This window comes from Phaenicophaeus curvirostris, chromosome 12 (assembly GCF_032191515.1).
Source record: "Phaenicophaeus curvirostris isolate KB17595 chromosome 12, BPBGC_Pcur_1.0, whole genome shotgun sequence".
Classification (NCBI taxonomy): domain Eukaryota; kingdom Metazoa; phylum Chordata; class Aves; order Cuculiformes; family Cuculidae; genus Phaenicophaeus; species Phaenicophaeus curvirostris.
The window spans coordinates 1,485,338-1,502,430 of record NC_091403.1 but is presented as its reverse complement, the minus strand read 5'-3'; the positions used below and the strand labels follow the sequence as shown (position 1 = coordinate 1,502,430).

Here is a 17,093-nt window from a genome sequence, read left to right as displayed (position 1 = left end):
AAATACAGAAAAATCAGGTGTGTGGTGTGCTTCTGTCCTCCTTTGCTTGTGTTTAATCACCTTTCATCTATGTGTATACGTATGTGGGTGTGGTTATTGCTGGTAGTTCACTCTTTGTTAGCCAATCCCAAGTCTGGGTATAAAAACGATGAAAGGGAGAGGATCTGGTTTTAGATGATCTCACAGAGAGCGCTGAGAACAGCAGATAAGGCTGGGAGAGGCATCAATTTGTTTCCTATCTGCTATCCTTTGTAAATCTAGTAAGTTCAGCTGGTGCTATGATAAAAAGAGGAAACTATATTTAAGGAACAATACTAAGTTGCATTTATCAGCTCTCTTAGGAGGCCTGTGACAGCCTTGGTGGGGTCAGGACTGGGGAAAAGAATCAGGCCGAGGTGGGTTAGAAGCAGCATATCATGTCCACACATGGCCAGACACAGTTACAGAGTCTGTGAGACAATCTATTCATCTCCTCCCAGTTGAAGTCAATTAACTCTGCAGACTCTGGTTCTTTTCTTTCACAGCGTGCTCGCTCCATCTACTGGTCATTTGTCATATTTAGCACAGTGGGTGTCGTCATTCATTCCAGTGAAACGAGCAACATTTAGATGACATCCAATATAAAGTTTACCAATTTCAGGATTAAAAAGCCTTCTCGGGTTACAAAAAAAGAAGGGCTGGTAATAAAATTCATTCATAAAGAGCCTGCGTTTGAATACGAAGGCCAATGAGCAAAAAAGGAACAACGAACATCTTTTGTTAGGCTGCTTTTTAGACAAGCTTCTGGGCTAACATCAGGAAAAAACATTTCATGGGAAGGGTCACTGGTCCCTGGCAGAGGCTGCTCAGGGAGGGGTTTGAGTCCCCTTCCCTGGAGGGGTCTAAGGGACTGGTGGACGAGGTGCTGAGGGACACAGTTCAGGGGTTGATGGGAACGGGTGGACTCAATGATCCAGAAGGTCCTTTCCAATCTAGTGATTCTATGATAGGTTGAACCAGGATGGTTTACACCTTTTTTCCCTTGGTTTTTCTTCTCCTTCAGTTTACACAGTAAATAGAAAGTAGACTCTTGCTTACAGAACCCAGATCCATCATGTGTTATTTAATATTACAGCTATCAGCTCGTTCAACAAGTGCAGCAGGCTAAACAATCCTGGCTGAATAGAATCATATTTATTTAGCGGAACTGCTCAGTTTAATCTCGCCAGCCTAATCTGCCATAGCTCCGCTGGCTGGAGACAAAAGTCTTCAGGCTGATCCGAGTCAGCCACTTGCAATTATGGGAGCCACGTCAACGTGTGCTTTAAGTAGAGTGTCTTTCTTTACATCTGCACAGTCTCTAGCTTAACGGGATCTGTGAGGCTGGGCTCTGTCTCTGTTTCTCTTTCTATCTCATTAAAATAGTTAATGCTTACAAAAAGGAAGCCGACTCCCTTCCCTGGAGAGGGATCACATTCTTGAATGAAGATAAGAGAGCGCTTCCTATGTCTGAGGCTGTTAGAAAGAAGAAATTCACTGATGGTATTAGAAGAGCTTTGAGAGCCACACAATGAAAGGAGCCCTGATGGATATGCAAGCCATTATCTTTTCCATTATGCCAGTGGGGTGAGGGGTCACGTTTCTGTTTTCTCTGAAAGCTTTTATTTCGGCGGGCTGTACGGTCTATATTTTTTTATAATGTGAAAAATACATTTACAGGGCTTCTTTTGGCACATTCTGGGTTTTGTCCTTTCCGATTACCGCACACAATCCCCAACAGCAAGGAGCAAAGTTTTAAGTGTGAGTTGAATTGAGCAGCTTTCTATAAAACAGATGATCTGTGCAGTCCAGCTTACCTTGTCAGCTGTGTGATTAGAAGGCAAACCACCTGCAAAACAATATATTGAACGTGACTGAAATTCAGTTCTGTGAAGGGTCCTGATGGTGCCTCTTATCATCTATAGAAGTCCATCAGAAATACTTTATGAACTACAGCAGGTAAAACTCAGCCACTAATGACAGTATGGTGAAGGGGAGTCTCACTGCAGGAGAAAGAGGTTTTTCAGGAGGCTGAATAACTATACAAATAACAAAGAATAACTATATATTTTCACTCCCCATATCAGACAGACTGAACTTCGAGGAAGAAGGGATTTCAGTTTTTATAGCATTGTTGTTTGTGAAGAGGAATTTAAAGGAAACTGCTGGTGTCATACAGAAAACATTCTGGTCAACCACATACAAAGTCTTCTCCCTTCAATATTCCAGCTTGGCCATCTCTGCACATACTGTTTCTGAATTAGGTTACAAACTCACTGGGGCACAGACCCATCTTATCATACTTGCCCTGAGCAAACTTCCAGACCTCAATAAATAATAATTCTTGGCATACACTTCTAACTATTGACAGTAGCTGCAGAAAGAGCCATCACCGAATGCTCTAGCACGCATTTCTTTTCTTCCAAGAACAGGTTTTTCTCAGCAAGCAAAAGGTAAACCTCAGCACCAAGATCTGCTCAGTTCCAGAGACTGAAGCTATTCATTATCTACCTGTGAAACACAGAGAAAAGCAGCAGCTCTGGAAAGCAGAGGGCCCTCGTCCAGCCTGCAGAGGCACAGGACACGTTTTGTGCTTCACTATGCTAAAAGCAGCCTGTAAAAAGAAATGGAATTTGCACATTTCATGAATTCGTAGAATGGTTTGGGTTGGAAGGGACCTTAAAGGTCATCTAATCCAACACCTCCCACCGGATCAGGGTGACCCAAGCCCCATCCAGCCTGGCCTTGAACCCCTCCGGGGATGGGGCAGCCACCCCTGCTCTGGGCAACCTGGGCCAGGGCCTCCCCACCCTCACAGCAAAACATTTCTTCCTTACACCTTTGAGAGAAATCTTTCCCTATGTCTTCGTGACCCTTTGAGAGATGACCAGCTTTCACCACAGAACTCCTGTACGGCATCATCCCTTCCTTCAGCCTCAGAGAGCGTCGTGCAGAGTTACGGATTAAGCTTTATGTCAGGTTTTTTCCAAGTATGTGAAAAAATTGCTGTTGTAGATTAATTTTTATTTTAACACTTTCTACATTCCTTGTTACTCAGAAAGAATAATGTGGTAGCTTGCAGAAAGAGTCCGGAAATACATAAAAAAATCACTTTCTTCCCCTATCCCAACAGTATGTAAAACTTCTTTCTTCCTTTTAACTCCACTTTTGCATGGCTACTACGAGTTAGGTATTTGTATGTACCCAGCCCACAAAAACAAACAAAAATTGTAATTTGAAGATTTTTTTTCAGGAAAAAAAAACAATCAAACCAACAACAAAACCATGAACATTTAAAAACTCACAGTATTGCTTAGTATTTTCCACAGGTATCCTCTGGAATCCTCACGGCATCACCACTCAATATTATGTATTAAATCCTAGTAACAATCATCTCAATAACATTTCTAAACTGTAATAACTTTTGCTTTCTCTTGTCAGATTTGCAGCTTGATGCGCGGTGGAATAGCTGAGAGGGGAGGGGTCAGAGTAGGACATCGTATTATTGAGATCAACGGACAAAGCGTTGTTGCTACTGCTCATGAGAAGATAGTACAAGCATTGTCTAATTCAGTGGGAGAGGTAAGAAAACAATTAAATACTTTATTAAAACTGTTAAGAGAATTTATATACTTTTTCAGTTGAAGTGTGTCTTTAGATAGTATTAAAACCACCACCTCAGTAAATTGGAATTGAGAACTAATAACAAAGAATAAACAGAATGTTTTTTGAACTCTGAGGTGCACACTCAGTGTATTTTCCCCCGCTCCTTTTAAAGAGTTTCTGGCACGGCTCTGAACCTTCCACACGCTGCTTGAACTAAATCAGTCAGTTAGGGGAAGAGAATCCTCAAGCGTGTTAGCTTTGAGAAATGTCTCCTGGCTTATCGAAACAGCACCTGCCACAAAACTAAATGAATATTCAAAGAGCTGAGTCACAATTTATATGTATTTTATTCATTTCATTTCCAACTTACCTTGGGAATAAGTTAAGGCATCTCTCTCCAGTAATTTTAGAGAAATCGGCAGCGAATGAAGAAGATCCTCCAGCTTCTCAAAATCCCTACTGCATTAGTGGTAGTGACATACACAACCCTGGCCAGATCTTCCCCCAGTTCCTTTGCCAAAGTCAAAGATAATTTGGTTTTCTGTGGAAAATATTACTTGACAACAATACAGGGGAAATGCACATTGGCAGGTGCCTCTTCACTGTGTAACGTTTCTCACTAAACATAGGAGGACAGGGTGAAATTTCTTTTTTCAGTGTGAAGAGACTCAGACATCAAGGGAGTGCATGGCAGGTGAGGGTCTCCGTTCAGTCCACGAAGTTTACCCTCCTTCCCTTTCCCCTGCCTGTAGGTGCTTAGAGCTGTTCTACAGCCCTGATGCACCTCCCGTTACTTGATCTCTTTGGTCTGTAAAATCCCTCTGACAGTTCTCACAGGACTCCTTGTAGAAAGAATTTTAATACACTAGGCACGAGAACCTGTTCCACCAGACTCTTGACGGGCATTTAAATATCGGGAGAAAAGTCCAAGTTTTTTGTTCAGAGAATCATACTCCGAATAGGAGAAAATACATAGGAAATGACACTCCCACTGGGAAGGAAGACAAGCAAAATCTAAGTTCTGTTAACAGCAGAAGAAATTTTCAGAGAGGTTTTTGCTGCTTCTTTTTTAAGGGCTGTAACTGGAGTAGGGTAGAAGAACAGGAAAAAGTTTAGGTATTGTGCTAAGCTAATTTTAAACAAAACGCACAAAAAAGCAAAGACAGCAAACCAGGTTGTTAGAACGAGAGAGCAGCGAACTAGAAACTCTGGTACCATTCAGAGCTGTAGAAAGCAGGATGAGAAATGCAGTTGTACCCGAAGGGGAGACAGACTGGGCCTTGTGGATTATTTTAAATGAGTAACAATTCTGTTAATTCCCGTGTAAATCAACTGACAGATCCACATGAAGACGATGCCAGCTGCCATGTTCAGGCTCCTCACCGGGCAGGAGACACCCCTGTACATCTAGCATCCCGCTCTCTCGCAGCAACCAACTACACGATTCCATCAAAGCTGAAGCCCTCATAGCCGAAGAGGATTTTCTATTTTGTATGAACGAAAGGCTTCGAAGCTGACCTGAGGACTCGGAAACAAGGAACAGACAGGTGTCTCTGCCTTTTCTTTCCTTCCTTTTTATTTCTTTGCCAAAAAGCGATGAGAAGGATGGCCAAGGACAATATAATCACTGACAAAAATCTTTGTAAAGCATTTAAGTATTTTGCAACATCTTCTAAACTCTTTTCTCATAAACCTTAAAACATATTTATTTGTAACCTTGATGTGGAGTGATGTATGTGTGTCTGTCTTGTTTTATAGCACGGTGAATGTGAGTATTTGATGAATGAGACTGCAGGAAATGGCAAAGAGAAGCAAACAGAGAAAGTTACAGCTGCCTCAAGTTAAAAAATAATCCCAGTCCCATAGAGTGGTCCGATATCGATGGCTTTACGTAATTTTAAAACTGGTGCAGAATAGCTGGTATTTCAGTGGAAAGGAGTGCGTGCGTTAAACCTTTTAGATTCTAATGTAAAGAAACCCACTGTAGTACTCGGTATTGTTATGACAAGTGTAACCTGTTTGGCAAGGTGTGAACATAAACATGTAACAAGTGTTTCATATGCTAAATAAAGAATAATTGCCACAAGATTAAAATCAAAATATTTATTTAGATACATATTTATTTTTAATGCTTGTGATTTTTATGATTTAACAGAGTTATTTCATGGATAACTTATTGCACAGGTTGCGTAATGTATGTGTTGGGCTGGGGTCTTTTTCCTTTAAGTTTTTGCATATTTTTTTGTTTATATTAGCTCAAAATGGGAAAGCCATGCTTACCTGTTTCTGTCTTTTATAAAGTGTTCTTATTCCTAAGGCAATGTGTTCTGAATGTAAATTGTTTTGACAAATAACCTAGCACCATCAGCAGTATTAGAATGTGTGTAGATAAAAATCCTAGTAGTAAAGCTGTATTCTTATGAGATAAATGTTCATCGGTGTAACTTTTTGTCTAGATCAATTTTTTTTTGGCCAAGGCCTTGAAGAAAATACACTGTGACTTAAGAAGCCTTATACCATGCAGTAACTAAAGAGCTTTAGATGACTGTACTTCAAGGAGTAGTGTGTTGCATGCAACTGACCTTAGGAAAGAATTAACCTACTATCACTAATAAATCTGAAAAACAAAGGAAGCTTGCTTATTTTGTTTGTTGTGTAAGTTTACATAATAAAAAAATCCAAGTAGAAGATCATTTAATTCTTCATCTAAGTGCAGTTGCAAAGGTCACAGACTATTTTTTTTTCAAAAGGAGTTAATCTCTTCAATTAGGAATTGGTGTATTACCTTGACAGTAGATGCTTTCAGTTAGCCTACCTTGTTGCCACAGGATGTCACTGTAACTTCACATCAAGACAGAAACGAGCTGTTGTTAAAATACATTTAAATGGATGATTCTGTAGAACTTAAAAACTGCCCATCTTCAGCTGCGTTCCTTTGTGACCTTTTCACAGGATGTCTGGCCAGCTCAGTGACACAAATGAAACCAGAATATGATTAAAGCTCAAATGGAAACTAACGCTGCTGACAAGCACTGCTGCAAAAATAAATTCAAACCCTGAAACATCAACCTGTGGTAGGTTCTTTATGAGAACCTTTGGTTTAAGGCCTTTCCAGTTTCCTCTGACAGAGCCAGGACGAAGCTTGCACTGGAAGATGTTGCTGGCAGGCGTATGGTTATGCTGGTAATCAAATTAGCAACAACTGTATTTACTTTTTTGATTATTTTTTAAAGTTCAATGTTAAATAAATCACATGCAGCAGAACCACGAGGATGTGTTTTAGTAGTACAGCTGTCAAAACTACTAATCAGAGTAACAACTATTAAAAGAAACGTTCAAGGCTCTGATAGGTAAGAATTCGTCTAACTTCCTATCGGTTAGAATTTGTAAAAGGTTTGTGAACTAGGCTTTCTGGAAATCCAGAATTTTGAAGACTTCCTAATGCATCTTTTGGTCACAATTCGCAGAATACTTCATTGTCAGTTTTCAATAGCAAACGCTGCTCCATGAATAAACTCATGAGTATTCAGAACAAAGCAAAAATAAACCGCACTGCAGCCTTTACTGTGGTTTAAAGGGGCAGAGGGGGCAGGGAGGGCACTTTCACTAGGACAGATCCGTTGTCTGGCATGGGAGACGCTGGAAAAACGGATCAGGAGCAGCACTGCACGTGCGTCCCGTCACCTCAACATTTCCATCCAAATCAGTTGTTGAAAAAGCAAAGTCCAGAAATACTTTTTATTAAAACACTGATCATAGTTAAAACACTTTGAGGTACATTAAATAAATACAACTTTTAAGTTGTACAGCCGCTTTCTGGCAATTCTGCAGCGGCCTTCAAGAGCTGCTAGGCAGCACCAGTAGCATTTCTATAAATACAGAGAAATAAATGCATTTCTAGTTGGGAAAACTTTTGTTATGACTTTACTAATAAATTAATTTGTTAAAATTTGTAAAAATCGGGGTTTAAATTTACATTCAGAAAAACAGGCGTTCTCCTCCTGCTGTTGGGAAAAAAGTGGAATTCCAAAGGAAGACACGTTTTCCTTTTTAAGTCATCCACTACGTGTATTTCGCCCAGTCCTGGTTTCTTCCTCAATTCTCTTTGCTGGAATCACATACCTGTGAATATTATCAAAGGATGGTCTCCCGGCAAACTCCAATTAAACTGTGCGGCCTGTCCCGCTCCAAACCGCGAGCCATATGGGACCTACGCAAGAAGGCAACTGGAGAGCTCAGAGCTCCACAGCTCTGAAGGTGAAGATCTTCTTGAAGTCGCTTTCGAGAGGTATTGACGTTCTGCTGGGAACTTGTAATCACCTGGTCAGAAGGGCAGGAACAGAGGAGGAAACACAGGGAAAACACGGTAAGAAATGTTTTCTTTTAAAACGTTCAGTCCCTGAATAACATTTAAGTTCTCTAATGATGAAACTCTCCCAGAGGAGGAAATGCAGCAGCTCTGCCTTGTACTTGTGAGTATGGAGCAAATCGAACGCATCTGTTTCCTTTAGGAGAAGCTGATGCTTCACCAGCTCTGCTGAGGGTGGAAGAGAACTGAAACTTTGCATGGCTGGTAAACGAACATTTTGCTGTTACCAAAACCTTCGGGCAACGTCACAAACCTGAATTATGTAAGTATTTTACCAAAACTTCTGTAACATCTTAAGCAGATCATTGGGATGCCCTGGACTTATAATGGTTTTTGTCTGGGGAAAAAAACCCTAAAATTATTTCTTTAATGTGTAAAAAATGTGTCACGGATGATAAAATTTGGGCCACTGGTTTCTGATCTGCATAAACAATTTTTTTAACACTGTTTTGTGAGAAATGACCTTTTTTTTCATTTAAAGAAATCTGCTTTCAATTTTCTAACCTCAAGGATTTAATGACTAATACATTCAGTAAAGCAATAAAAACGTTACAATTCCTTTCGCACTGATGCTGTCAGGTTTGTCACCACAGCCCTGCTTCTCCACCCAAGGGACTGCAGAGGGAACTCACGGTGCTACTGCTTTGCTCTACTTCACAGGTCACAAAACGAATCCTGCAGCAAGTTTTACTGGGCTCTGTGTTTGCTGCTACACCTGAAACTCTCACATGCTGTTCAAGTGTTTTTACATCCTATTTTAATACTTAGCCAGTTTTGCTCGTTTAGGGGCCAGCAGACTAATACGACAGAAATTACAGATCGCAGAAGGGGGGAAGCAGCCCCCGGGCGCGTATCCCCAATAGCCTGGCCGGTTCCGTGGAAGCCCCACAGGCCCCGGGAGCGCGGCTCGGCACTGCTAGAGCATCCTGCTTGTCACATCTGACAGGATAAAAGCAACGCCATTTCTATAGCTACCTTTTCTGGTATCTAGACTAGCCAGAGGTGATTGATCACCTTTCCTCCTGCAAAAAAAAGATCTATTATTAAACATGCATTAGGTAGTAAAAGCTGCTGCCACTCCTTCCAAGCCTTGTGTCCGTTTAATTCTCCCTCAAGGTGAGAAGATCCATTATTCCTTCATTTGGAAAAGCACAATTTCTCAATTCTTTGTCTTAAAAATACTGAAGGTCGCTCTCATCCCTCTAGCCAGGAGTAGGCGTAACTGTCGTGATCTGTTTTGACGGCTCATGGCCCTGCCTGTCCCTCCACCCACTCTTTCAGCCAGTAGCTTATGCTGCACAAATACATTTGCAGGAAAAAAAAAACCAACAAATCCAAGTCAGTTCTGTGTATACAGAACTATAAATCCAGGCACAGAACAGCCACGGGTGCACAAAGACACTGGAAATAAAGGGGAGTGATTATTAACATGGAAACCAGTTCCCTATAGAACTTCTAGGATACTACTGGGTCCAGCTGAAGGATTTTAAAGGCATCTACAAGTGCAAAATGCACTGCTGCCCAATAAAGTCTGCCTTACTAGAGCCACGTTACTATAAAAGAACTTTGTTGGATTTCTCTGAAGTACTGAAAACTGTAAAAACATTTGAAGAAGGTATTTGTTGTGTTTGAAGAAATCTTTAGAACATAAATGGCCCACCTGGTCTATAACATTGGCACTGAAGATGGCTTCTTCCATGTGTCTCTCATCAGATTTTATTACTGATCGTATGCTGTTCACTACGTGACGTACTTCTGGAGGGAGATTACAGTTTGAATGTTCCAAAAATTTTGCCACTAAAATTTTTGTGTCTTTATAGGCCTTAAGGTCCACTAAAGAGTGCGGTCGCTCTTTTGAGACTCTGCGCAAAGCCTTTGGCTTTAGGTGAAGATCGATTTTCCTCTTATCCCTCTGTTTTCCAGTAGGTAGGAAACTGCTCAAAGAATGCTGACAAGCAGAGGCAGCCACATGAGAACCAGAGACAGGAACTAAAGAAGGGGGGGAAGAATATCTTTAAAGTAATAGTTAAAAAAAAGGAGGAAAAAAAAAAAAGAAAAAAAAGGCAAAACAAATATAATCACAAAAGTATTTACTATGTCATAAAACGTCTGTTTTGTCTGAAGAATAACAGCATGCATCAAGGAAACTGCACAAGGGGTAATTTAACCAGGGTCAAGAGTCAGACTCTTTCCCGTGACCCGTTTAGGACGAGTGCCTGGTAATTAAAGCACCTGATAAATCACAGACATTTCTGTTCCATGTACTTACAGGCTGATGTTAACAACAAGGGGAAACACCAGCTACTCCCTGTTAAATATGGAACTCATAATGTTTCAGGCTTGCCCCTCCCCACACTTTAAGGATAAAGTTCTGCTTATTTCTAGGCCTCGAACATTATAACCAACAAATAATACAAGGCAGATTAGTAAAAAATAGAGAGAAGGCAAAAATCCTGAACTAAACCAGAAGATGTGATTATTAGCCTTTATTTTCAGTGGAAGGCTGGGTCTGCCAGCATTGTCCATCTCAAACGTACCCTGCTAGGAAGTGATTTTTCTGCCCAAAACTTTACAGAGCTTTTATCTCTATCAGTAGCTTTTAATTCTTTTTAGAACAAAAGAAGGAAACTGTATGATTCTGCTTTAGGAAACTGATCCTCACCTGTTTCTAAGGTAGCTGGAGATAATCCTGCATCTTGACGCCGGCTACATACAGGAGTCCAGGCACAATTATCACCTTCAACCAAAGAGAAAGAGACAGGAAGAGCACAATCAACCCCTGCTACCCTCTGCGCAAAGCAAAAAGTATCCTGCAATCTTTTATTGTCTCCTTTACAAAATAAAACCGCTCAGTGACATCTGATCACAAAGAGAAGCTACTATACACAGAAATGTCCTATAAGCTGTTAAATAAACACAAACAGAAAGATACAGTTCCAGCGTGAGGGTTCTCTCTCTGACACAGCCACCAAATCCTAACTACCTCAGGCCAAAGCGCTGAAGGTGCAGACGTCTCCCTGCTAGGGGCAGATCTCAAGCTTTCCTGTATTTCCTTGGCAGACAGAACCTCTCTCAGAAAATGGGAAAACTAGGAAAGACAAATCCCTCTTACGTCCACAAAACCAGCATTTTATTCAAATTTCTACCCCCTGTTTTTTTACAGATTCTCATTCTTTGCAGGACAAGCGCTGCCCAGCACTGGTTACCGGAACGGGGAGGTGAGCACCAGGGAGACTGATGATCGAATCGGTACCCAGTGGTTACAGAGCATTGACAAACAGCTCTGGGCATACTTGCCTTCTAACGACTAGAGCCTGTGGGATGCCAGCACATGCACCAATGATGATGAGATCACACCAGACAGTAATTACCACTGCCATCCTTTTGATTTCTGACAGTCAAGATGGAATAAGCCCTCACATTTATGACAAGGCTGTTTACATCTGTTTCCAAGACTGAAAACTGTTTTCAACTCCTAGGTAGATTAGAAGAGGTTTTCTTCTCCTCGGAGAAAGTTTATAATGAAAAGCTGGTGTAATCCTCCCTGCTAGACTGAATAATTAAATGAAGGATAACAAACGTAAGATACCACAAACACAGAAAATCTGTAAGAAATTAAGAGAGACAGCTTCTATTCTGTCTTTAATTTGCTTTATTATGCTGCAGCGCTGCAACACATGAATCACGGCACGCTTATTAAGAGGAGACACTTCAGAGGTTCTGTCTTCTCATCTGTTACTATACTGCTTAACGTACTCGCAGCTCAGCCTGAACCACTGCGCTAGAGATCATCCTGAATAACCTGGAGTACAGACACTCCCATAATCACTCCAACCACGTGGTCTATCATATTTGATTATAAATTAAGTTTACTGTTACAAACATCAACGTAGAAGTTGATTTTGTTCTCTTTTGCTATGATAAACTTTACAGGGAGAAGAGAAAAACATGCAAACCACTCGCTTACCACGTACGTAGGAGTCAAACCTCACTGGATCTTGCCATATCATTTCCAGCAGCACCCATTGCTGCATAAATCACATACCACTCGTTTGTTCCATGTTCCATCAGCCCTGCGGTGTGACACCTACCTTCTGTACAGGATGAACACGACACAGGGTCACTAGTTGATCGGACAATGTTTGAAATCCGGTATTTGGCAACGGGATGCTGCTGCTGGACAGCCTCGTGGCCACTCGCGCACGATGAAGTATTTGCAGGCCCAAAACAAGGAGAGGTCTGGGAAGGGACAGGAGACTGGCTGAAGTCTGCACAGCAGATTTTCTTTTGCTTCAGAGGTGGCGTGGCACTGCTCTCTGGAGTAGAACCCAGCAGTTCTCTTTCTGAGGGGCTGGAATTCTCTGAGGAACGGTCCGAGGACCTGCCGTGGGCACAGTTCTTTTCCTGTCCTTGAGTCCGGTCTGCAGAGGCTCGGCTGCGAGAACCGTCATCCTCATCAGGAAAACCCTCTGAGCGAGTTCTGTGGAACCTGCAGCGGGTGCTGCAATCCAGAGCGCTGCAGCTCTGGTCCGTGGCCCCTTTAGGGGTTGTACAGTAGGGAGAAAGATCTGCAGAATGGAGAGATCCTTGAACTCCTAGTGAACAAAGATCTTCAGAGGAGTAGCTCTGGTCTGGGATGTCAACAGCCTCAGAGACCATCAGAGAGGAGCTCTCAACAGAAACTGCGAAACAAGAGATGCAGAAAAAAGTAAAGATTTCTTGCTTCCCACCCTGGCCCCGTTTGCAATATCCTGATTTAAATTTAGTAATTGGCAAGTGCATCAATAATTACTCAAAAGCTTTCAGATGACAAAATGCCAAAGCATAAAAAGACTGAACTAATTCACTTGTTTCTAGTGTCCCGCAGCAGAGATAATCTGCGCTGCCCTTGAGTATTCTCTTCAACTAATAAGTGTGTTTGAGCTCTGATAACAAAGCAGTATCTGTAACTCCATTGGGACAAGAACACTTTTCACTGCTGGTTTTCTGGTAAACAGAGATCACCTGTGGTAAGAGAGGTTAAACTTTACAGTAATGGTAAAAAAGCACAGCTCTGATTGCTTTTAAACCTATCACTACTGTCAATATTAGCTTTGCAGCTAATGCTTTCTAATCAATCATCACTTCCCCAAATTCTATCCAAATTCTTTGCAGATGGGAATTAACCATCACACAACGTCCCTGGCACACGGTGTGTGACACACGCTCAGACAGAACCTGAATGCAAGGTCACATCACCTTTGAAGCCCTTTGTATTAAAATCCTGACATTGTTATCACTTTTTCTGCCACATCTACAATTATGTGCTACAACATCTTTCTCAAGCAGGTAAACACAATTCTACAATCACCTTGTGTGCTGATGTCCAGGGTCACGTTCCTCTCCCCCAAGCTTGATTCGGATATTTGCTGATCAGCATCAGTGACCTAAATGAAAATTGTTTAACGAAACAGCACATTTATTAAATTAATCTGCCATTTACCAAAACAAAGTATAGGACTGATGATCTTAAGAACACACCTGACAAGGTGAAATAACTGTCATATAAGCTGCTATTCAGACTGAAAAGTATTTAAAGATACGGTATTTTACAATGTCTTTGGGCAAAGAACAATTGCAGGGCAAAGGAATATGCTTAAAGCAATTTTTTTCCATTTTTCCCAAATTTACAAGCGAAATTCAGCTTGAATTCAAAAGCAGCTGGGGTTGTAGGCCCACATGCCAAAACTTAATGTTTGCAATGCTTAAAACTAATGGTTTTATTCCAAGCAAACTCTTTTTCTACAGTCTGAGTTTTTCCATATTATGCTTTTTTCCCCACCACATTGTATCACCTTACTACAGAACAGAAAACAACAGAGACAAGAAAAGCAAGCACGAGAGCAGTATTTTCCTTTGGTTATTTGCTGAGATGTTAAGGCCTCATGTCTTTTTAAGCCACCAAGGTGGCTGATGCAGGGAGCTCCCCAGCCTACACCAGAGATCGCTGCAGGGAGATAACGCTAGGACTCACCTTTTTTCTGAAAGGATGGATCTAAGTGGGTAACTTCCCTTCATTTTTGAGAATCATGTGAACAAAATACAGAATCAGTCCTGCTGGAGAGACATGGTCCATAAACACCTGAAATTTAGGAAATCTTTTGACTAATTTTAACAGGCTGTGGGTGGGACCTTGTTGCCAACAGCATTAGATTTTTAGCAGTTCTTTGGGAACATTATAAAAAAACGGTTCCACTAAATAGCTGGTAACAACAAATGAGAAAAAAATCTAAAATTTAAGAAAATTTAAAAAGAAATGTCGAAGGGAATGAGATTGATACCATCTTTACCAGAAAGCATCATGCCCGTAAGGCCACAACTAACCAGGAAAAGCCGATCACGGTTGAGTCTAGAATCAACCATCAGTCACCTCTTTGAAAACCTTTTTAGCAAAAGCTTAATTTGTATCTGAATGTGACTCTACTACTCTGAAACTACTAAGGAAAAAGCTTCCAGTGCACGTGCCAGCGTAGATTAACACACACAGACACACATAACTGACTATGCTTGTTAATATTTTTTTATATCTATCCATAAGCGTGCAATGACCAAGCGATCAGGGAACTTTGCTGATATAAATTTAGTTTTTATAAGTTCTTTTTAAATCTAGGTGGTTTCATAAATTCTTAATCACTGACAGGAAAATATCTGCGCTGAAACACTTATTGACCACCCACACTGCCCCAGTCACCCGGCAGCTGCAGTGACATTGTGTAGTGCCTGTAAAACGACCTATAAAATGAGTTACGGGCAAGGCTGAGGTTTCTGGCAAACCTGTACTAATGGAGAAAAAAAACAACCAACCATCTGTGGCTTTGATCCATTAAATTTAAAATAATAACAACATTATTACACAGCATATAAAGCAAACTTAAGGCTTGTGATAAAAGCTGGCTTAGCAATTCTTGAAATTGAAATATTACACCTCTCATAAACCCCTCAACTATTTTACAAGCAGGAGAAATACATACGGTGTAGTTACATACCTTCGTTGCCTATTACAAAAACATACAGAATTGGTTTGTGAGGCCAAATGGAAGACAGTGGATATTCTCCTTTATATGCTGTGTCCCCATCCCCAAAAAAGCACTCACCACCTTTCATCATGTTTTTCTCTTAAGGGTCTCATTGATAACTAGCATCCTTAACAGTAGGAAAAAGAGATATTTCAAGATTTGGGGCATGTGGAAGAAATCAGAGATATAATTTGAATTTGGGGTTCTTCTGCTTTTTCAGTATTTTGCAAAACAAGGCATTTAAACTCATCTGATCAAGGCGTTAATTTTTCCTTTTCCTTCCTTTGTTCTTTCTCCATTCACCAAAATAATTCTGAATGTATTTTATATGCATGTGGAACTGATTAACCTTCTTGCCTGTCGGGAAGGAGAACCGTGGTTTTAATTGTAGGAGGTAACACTGACAATTTTTAGTCAGGTCAGGGTTTTGGTTCACACAGGGATGGCACATGATTTCATACAGGTTGCTGCACAGCCGAGGGTAACAAAACCTTTCTGGTTCACACATCCTGAGCCATAAAGCTCGTAAAGATGGTCACTAAACTATCAATGGGAAAGGGAATGAAAAAAACACGCTTTAACAAGCCTGCACAGCCTACAGGTTAGTAAACCTTATAAAACAGTCACTGGTATAATTCACCCAGAGCCCTGATCTGTTCGTTCTTGTCTTTTTATCCTAGTCAATACTTAGCATAGAAAAGCATGTGAAACCCATGATTTTTCGTAGTCATAAAATGTGAATTCCTAATTAGCAGAGATGACAACAACGATTTTTACTTAGATGCAACCACTTAAACTATCACTGACATTTGTTATCACCACTTAAACTATCACTGACATTTGTTATCTGTAAAATGCATGAAATATTTAGTCTAATTTGATACAATTTAAGACAATTCTAAGGACCTCAATCCATTTAAAAACAAACCTAACTGCTTGATGTACAGTAAGAGGTTTTAAAATTATGACGTTATTACATAATGGTTCCCAGACACATTTCTGCAGCTAAAATTCTGCTATTATTCCTACTGCAAAGTCTGCCTCTGAGGGATTTATAAATCTACTTATTTCAGTTCATACTGAAGCCTGGCGCATATTACATGGAAGCACTGAATTTTGTGAGAGTTTAGGACTCCACTTTGTTCCACTTGTAGACCTAAAATTTTCTCAGACTTTGGCCGCATTCCTCCATTTACAGCTTGACTGGGACACTGAGTACAGAAAAACCCACATGAAGACTTTTGTTGTCCAGAAGAGTACACGGCTATACAGTCACTGTACAGGCTTTAGTTATCACCACCAATGTACTTCGCTTCTGATACTCAGCACCTCTTGTTATTTGGCTCATACAAGCAAAATACTTTACAACTGTAAGGGTTTTTAAGAAAACAAACCTGCTTCGTAACCAGGATTCCTTATTACCTATAGAAATTAAGAAGTGTAATCTCAAGTAAAGGAAAACACTGTGCTCTGGTGATGCCAATCCATTCTTCTGGGGCTTTGTTACTGACAGTCCAGTATCATATAATTCTTTTAAACATATTATATCAACTGAAATATTACTACTTTCACAAACATTTATTCAAATATGCACAGAACATAAGGAAAATAGACATTAAGTAAAATTTGTAAGCTAAACGCTTTTAAAGAGAATGATCTGAAAAATGTGTTTAAAGAATGTTATTATTTCATCACGTTTGTTCCCCAAATTAACTCCTACATTATTCTAGATCATTAAATTTCATAGATTCATTACTGTTGGAATGACCTTTAAGATCATCAAATCCAGCCGTCAGCCCAACACCACCATGCCTGCTAAACCATGTCCCAAAGTGCCACGTCTACGTGTTTTCTGAACCCCTCCAGGGATGGAGACTCCACTGCTCTCATGGGCAGCCACTTCCAATGCTTTATCACTCTTTCAGTAAAGAATTTTTTCCTAATATCCAATCTAAACTTCCCGTGGTGCAACTTGAGGCCGTTTCCTCTTGCCCTTATCACTTGTTACTTGGGAAAAGAAATGAGCTCCAACCTCATCAAAACCT

At 40.6% G+C, this 17,093-nt stretch overlaps 2 protein-coding genes across 5 annotated transcripts in view; one reads left to right on the top strand and one right to left on the bottom strand.

Annotated features, from left to right (window-relative positions):
* APBA2 (amyloid beta precursor protein binding family A member 2) overlaps window positions 1-5,240 on the top strand; it is a 73,700-nt gene extending 68,460 nt beyond the window's left edge. For all 3 annotated transcript variants that reach the window (XM_069866464.1, XM_069866462.1, XM_069866463.1), the window contains 2 exons: window positions 3,460-3,600; window positions 4,964-5,240. In XM_069866464.1, coding sequence (XP_069722565.1) covers window positions 3,460-3,600; window positions 4,964-5,035 — 213 coding nt within the window. In that variant the 3' untranslated portion in view covers window positions 5,036-5,240. The remainder of the gene's footprint in view (window positions 1-3,459; window positions 3,601-4,963) is intronic.
* Window positions 5,241-7,311: 2,071 nt separating this feature from the next.
* The window catches only part of ENTREP2 (endosomal transmembrane epsin interactor 2), a 75,890-nt gene continuing 66,108 nt past the window's right edge, over window positions 7,312-17,093 (bottom strand). The window contains exons 9-14 of one of the 2 annotated variants that reach the window (XM_069866465.1): window positions 13,344-13,419; window positions 12,085-12,675; window positions 10,656-10,730; window positions 9,654-9,982; window positions 7,747-7,944; window positions 7,312-7,493 (exon numbers count right to left, since the gene is read on the bottom strand). In XM_069866465.1, the coding sequence (XP_069722566.1) occupies window positions 7,759-7,944; window positions 9,654-9,982; window positions 10,656-10,730; window positions 12,085-12,675; window positions 13,344-13,419 (1,257 nt within the window). In that variant the 3' untranslated portion in view covers window positions 7,312-7,493; window positions 7,747-7,758. Of the gene's footprint in view, window positions 7,945-9,653; window positions 9,983-10,655; window positions 10,731-12,084; window positions 12,676-13,343; window positions 13,420-17,093 lie in introns of both variants that reach the window. The other variant, XM_069866466.1, reaches the window with a different exon arrangement.